This window comes from Oryx dammah, unplaced genomic scaffold (genome assembly GCF_014754425.2).
Source record: "Oryx dammah isolate SB20612 unplaced genomic scaffold, SCBI_Odam_1.1 HiC_scaffold_25, whole genome shotgun sequence".
Classification (NCBI taxonomy): domain Eukaryota; kingdom Metazoa; phylum Chordata; class Mammalia; order Artiodactyla; family Bovidae; genus Oryx; species Oryx dammah.
This window is the reverse complement of record NW_024070209.1, coordinates 93998684-94004683: the sequence shown is the minus strand read 5'-3', so window position 1 is coordinate 94004683 and position 6000 is coordinate 93998684. Positions and strand designations below refer to the sequence as shown.

Here is a 6000-nt window from a genome sequence, read left to right as displayed (position 1 = left end):
CATTATACATCAGTATAAAAGTTTTCCAAAAATTGATTGATCTCTATTTACCAGGCATTAAATAGCAACAATAGTGTTTTGTGAGTGTGTGTGTGTTTAACATTTCAGAAAGTGAGGCACTTCAGGATTTACATTTCTTCCCTATTCCCTTCCCCAGCCAGCTCCCCATCACGATGGCAGGAGGCAGAAGGGAGACAGATCGCCGTCCTGGGCTGGACTGCTCCCCTGCCCAATCTTGCCTGGCTGTTGTCTCTTCAAAGCAGCCATGATTTTCCCTCCGGATCTTCAAACTAGTGGGCCACTGTGGGGCTTTGTGCTAGATGATGGCTGGCATTCAGTCAAGCTGGCAACAAGCACAGGACACTGCAGCGCGGCTCGGGGCAAAACATGGTGGGGTGTAAGATGCCCAGTGGACTGCTGCGACACCTGCGTGGTGCATCTAGCAATGACAGGCAGTGCCTGGATACACACATTCCTGCTCTCCACCTGCAAGGACCTGAGATGTTACTTGCCATTCCATGAAATACGCTGAGCTCCTGCAGATGGTCCTCTGCTGGGCCCTTTAGCACACCTCCCTCCACCCCCACTACAGCTGTCACATAAGGGTAATGACTGACACCTCGCTGAGGAAACTGGGGCCAGGAGAGATGAAATGACTTCCTTCAGCTCACACTGCTCAACAGCAGAGAGTCCAACGTCATTCGGCCTGGCTCTCATCGTCCGTCCTCTCTGGATGCAAAGCTCTGGATTTCTGTGATTACCTGAAGCTTTATTAGTAAAAGAATCGAATTCATTTGGTTTTGCCCTGGTGAAGATTCTGAAATTCTGTGTCTTTCATTAGGAAAACTTGAGCTTAAGCTGCCCTTTGGTGACAGCATTCACTCTGTATGCAAACAGGCCTCCCTCCTTGCGTGATATACCCTTCCAGCCCAGAGAAGAGCAGAAGAGGCAGGTGTGATGGCCTCTGACCTTTGTCACATGTATCCAGCATGGCATGCTTATTTAATCTTTGAAAGAACAAATGCATAAATGAATGGCATTCTGCTTACACACTCCTCACTTGGTACATAACACACATGCTAACATGATCTCTTGTCTGTCTCTGCCTCCACTCTAAATTCCTTAAGGGCAGGATTGTGTCTACTTCATCTGTGGATCCCAACAAGCAGCCCAAAGTCTGGCACAAAGAAGGACCCCACAAATATTATAAATAAATATTTATAATTATAATTAAATATCATAAAGAGGAGGAGACTTTGGAATTTATCTCTGGGCTTCAGTAAGACTTTTTCAAGTCCTGTGAATTTCACACCTCACTCAATAGCAGCAGCACCAACTAGTTTCAATAAGTGGTTTTATTACTTGTTAGATTTTACAAATTCTGATATTCGAACAGACTTCCACCTTAAAATTCTAAAACAACAAAGCGACCGTTGGAGGGGATTTGATTTTTTTCCTTTTTTTTTTTTTTTTTTTTTTATGTTTAGGACTATTAAAAGTAACAAACTTTTTTTTTCTTTTTTTTTTTTTTTTTTACATTTTTGCTCTGGTCATAAATATACAGAGAAAAAGAGGGAGAGAAAAAATGAACAAGTCATCCAAAGTATGGAGATAAAACAGTATTCCTAAGGCACGTGGCAGTCTTTGAAAATACAGAAGCTCTAGCCAACTTAAATTATTTGTTGTTTTTCCTCGCTCAGTCCACAAAACTGTACAGTGACACAAATGTTGTGTTGCAGATAGATCTTCCAAGTAATTCCAGTCCACAGAGCTGTGTCAGCCGGGGGTCGGGGGGTGCAATTATTTTCTTCCTCAGTTTCCAGGCGAGATCCTAAAATGTGGTTAGTTAGTTGCTCAAAGCCTCTATTTTAAAATACACTTGGAATTCAACTAAAGATAATTTCTTTTTTAAAGAAATTGTGGGGCGGGGGCAGAGGTGGGGTGCGGGGCCGAGAGTCATTAGAAAAGGTTGGTAAGAGTCGTTTGCGAGGGGCTGTGAGGCTCGTGGCCCTCCAGGTTGCCAGGCACAGAAGTTAAGACGGACGTCACAGTCGGCAGGGTGGGGCTAGTCAAGTCTGTGAGGGTGGTGGGCGTGCTGGAGGGGCTGAGCGAGGCGTTGGACAGCTCCGAGGCCGGCCCCGACGGAGTCCCTGTCTGCAGCGCCGCCTCCGTCGACTTGTCCACGCCCGTGTTTTCCTGCCGTAAGAGGTTGCGCCTGAACTTGGCCCGGGCGTTCTGAAACCAGACCTGCGTGGGGGAGAGGGGAGGGTTGGTCAGAGGAAGGCGGGGCGGGCAGGACCAGGAGACGAGCAGAGCATCGCCCCGACTGTTTAAGCCCAGAGATGCTAATGGGGGTTCTGTCCGAATAGGGGTGGGGGTGGGGATTTATTTAAAAGTCTGGCTAGGGACTTCCCTGGGGGTATCAGCCTTCCAATGCAGGGGACACACGTTTGATCCCTGGTTGGGGAGTCAGGGTCCCTTATACCTCGGGGCATTAACTGACCCCCTCCCCCCCAGTGCTGCAACTAAGACACAACATAGCCAAATAAATTTAAAAAAAAAAATTTTTTTTTTTAAAAAGGTCTGGCTGGCAATACTTTGTTCTTAATACAATAAAAACATCCTTTCCTCAAACTGCCTGTAATGAGGGTCTCCCCTTCTGTTAGAAGATTCCAGAGCTCAGTCCCACTCTCCAATATCGTAGCCACTAGCCACGTGTGGCCACCCAGCACTTGAAATGAGCCTAGCCCCTAAACAGCTGGTCTGTAGCTGAGAACGGTATATCAGAATAGTAGAACCATATCAGAAGGAGGTAGAATATCCCAATGGTCACTTTTATTTTCATGAATATATTTTCTATTGGACAAACTGGGCCAAACAAGATATAGCCTTACAATTAATTTTACAGGTTTCTTTTTGTTTTAACGAAGGTACTGGGAAATTTTCCATGTAAAATTATGTATGTGGCTCAGGTTGCATTTCTCTTCTGTTCTGGAAGATACGCACAAACCAAATTTCCATCATTTTTCATCATGGTTGAGAGATTTTTCTCAGCAGTCGATTTTAAGCAGGCAAAAGATCCCACAAGTCCTTGTTGGTACCAATTTTCAAGTTTTTCATGGTAAGTCTGGGAAATACCAGAATGGGTGTAAAGAACACACAGGACTGAAGTCAGTAAACGCTACTGCTCCTAATCCCCGCCGCCATCACTCCAAGAAGGCACCCTGGACCACTGGGTTTCAGGTCTCCGGGCAGAGTGGGAACAACTGCGGATTAAAGATCCCCCTCTCCCAACCTGCCCTCGTCCCAGCATCCTTCATGGGGGAGGAGAGGGCAGCTACTGAGCTTGGTATGAAAAGAATGCCCGAGAGAGAATATGGGTTTGCTTTCATTTTTCCCTTGGCGCAGACACAGGCACACGTCCACGCCCACGCCATTGCACAGGAGCCTGTACACGAGAAGCATCAAAACTTGTCCACAAAGCCGCACCCCCACCACCAGCAAACTGCACAGAGAGATCACACTGTACCCTCAGGTCCTCAAAATGCTTTGGGAGAAGCCTAGATTCTCTAGGGGGGTGGGAGGTCCTAGCTTGCAAAGAAAAAAAGGCCAAAGGGCTGGGCGCCTTCACTTCCCTTTGCGTGAGGAAAACACCCGCCAAAAACCTCCCCATAAAACAATGGGGCTTAGGGAATTTTACAGATTCTGGGGTGTCCAGCTGCATATTTCCAGATGTGCCTGCATTTGCCTGTCTTCCCTGTGTCTCAGACAGGGATGGGAAGGGCCAACTCCTGGCCCCACCCTACCCTGGGGTCCACCCCAGAGAGGGGGGCCTGTAGCCTCCAACCCGTCTTTTTGGTGGCCTTGGGCTCAATTTAAAAGCACAGCCTCAAGAATCCTGGGGTAAGGAGAGAGATGGCCACTGTGAACTTGGGAAACAAAGCTCTCTCCTATGCATGCTGGCTCTTTCCAGGAAGAAAGCACATTTTCCCCTAGCCTTCTGCCCAAAGCAAGCCCATCACCTCTTCTGGGGGCTCACAAATAAGGACAGTGCTTCTAAGACCAGCCTCCAGAGGCACTGCTTGGGGTGGGGACTTTTTCCCTGCTCAACCCACAGAAATCTGCAGAGGTGGGACAATGTGTCTGTCTGGGCCAGAGAATGACCAACAGAGAAAATGATGGAGGAAGTCCCCAGACACCCTCAGAGAGAGACGATGACTCCCCCAAAGTGTCATTGCAGACGGGGGACACAAAGAAGGCTGGAGACTTGATGCTCTTGCCATCATCCTATCCTAAGAGTGTGTGGCCCCATGAGTGCCCTGTGAGTCTGACTCTCCAAGCAGTAGCAGGAGCAGGAAGCCCAGCGGGGGGTTGGGGGGGTGGGGGCAGTGCATCGCCCATTGGTCTGGGGCTCCAAGCCCTCGGGAAGGGCTGGAACCAGTTAGTTGCTGGCTGTTTGCTATTGCTCCCGCGTTGCCCCTAACAGTGGTTTGTAAACAATGACACCATCTTTCACAACGTCCTTCTCTGCTTTACTGGATCTGAGGCACTGGGAATCTGGCAGATGAAAGTCAACAACTCAAGCAAAAGCCAGTTGCCGTGGGGGTTTATGTGGAGTTTGTTTCTCACCCTAAGCCAGGCGTCACCAGAATTCTCCGGGGTATTTTTTTTTTTTAATCCCCTCCCAAGAGGATATAGAACAGGGACCCTGTCTAAGCCATCTTCATGTCCCTGGGGCTATCACACAGGGACTGGCAAAGATGAAGAGTCAAGTCACACGCACTGAGTTAATAGCGATACTAACAGATAACATTTACAGACCTCTTTGTGCCAGGCATCAGTCCCTCCTCTAACATGCACCATCACAGCTTATCTCCATGACAGGCCAAGTAGGGGGGTACTGTCATTATCCCCATTTTATAGACTGAAAACCAGAGAGGAGGCTCAGAGAGGCAGTCACTTGCCCAAGGTCACACAAAGGCCAAGCGGAGGTTAGGATTCAGGATGATCTGCCATTAAAAAGTCCATGCTCTCCCTGCCACATGATCCTAAGTGAGTCAGCACGTGAGTGAATAAATGAATGAGTGAGTGAGTGAATAAACAGGAGCAACTATAATGTAGTGGAAAGCGCGCAGGTTGTAGCTTCATAACTCCAGCTGTGCTTCTGCCACTGACCAACCAAGTGAACCTGTGCAAGTCTCCTACCTCGGGGTCTGCCTCAGTTTCCCTGTCTATACAGGAAGGGGGCTGGTCCGCACTACACCATCTCTATGGCCTCTTGGGGGTGCTAACAGGCTGGGACTCCAGGGCAACCACAACAAGGAAGATGACCTGCTCTACCCACTCAGCCCTCCCTCTTCATCTCCCAGGGCGGGGGCGGGGTGCCTCAGTCGGTGCATAAGTCCCAGGTGAATGAGGTAGCCCACACGGCTGCATGCCCCCTCCTCAGATACCCACTGGCCCTGCAGGCTGCGCTTTGCCTCACAAATGCCCTTCTTCAGGATTCTTTCATCAAGGAGGCCAGGAGGGCCAGTGGGAAACCCTCTTTGCCCCACAAATCCCCTTCAGAACCACCACTAAGGAAACCAGCAGGAAGACCAAAGCTTCAAGCCCCGAAATGTCCACTGGCATTTTTTCATGACATGAAAACTAATGGCTGCACCCAAAGCATCTGACCAAAGATGGGACAAGTGGAAGTCTCTGTCCATGGAATTCTCCAGGCAAGAATACTGGAGCAGGTAGCCATGCCCTTCTCCAGAGGATCTTCCCAAACCAGGGACTGAACCCAGGTCTCCTGCACTGCAGGCAGATTCTTTACCATCTGAGCCACCAGGAAAGCGATGAATGTTATGGGAGAGAAAATATCCTCTGGTATCATAACTTCATAAAGCAAATAATAACGACCAGTATTATCCACTCACAAGGCAACGGCCAAGCAATGTTCTAAGCATTTTACACATGTGAACTCCGGTTAGTGCCATATAAGGTTGACACTAATAT

At 48.6% G+C, this 6000-nt stretch overlaps 1 protein-coding gene across 2 annotated transcripts in view; it reads right to left on the bottom strand.

Annotated features, from left to right (window-relative positions):
- Positions 1 to 1337: 1337 nt before the first annotated feature.
- Positions 1338 to 6000, bottom strand: part of LHX2 (LIM homeobox 2) — a 32660-nt gene continuing 27997 nt past the window's right edge. For both annotated transcript variants that reach the window (XM_040225097.1, XM_040225096.1), the window contains exon 5: positions 1338 to 2247. In XM_040225097.1, coding sequence (XP_040081031.1) covers positions 1960 to 2247 — 288 coding nt within the window. In that variant the 3' untranslated portion in view covers positions 1338 to 1959. The remainder of the gene's footprint in view (positions 2248 to 6000) is intronic.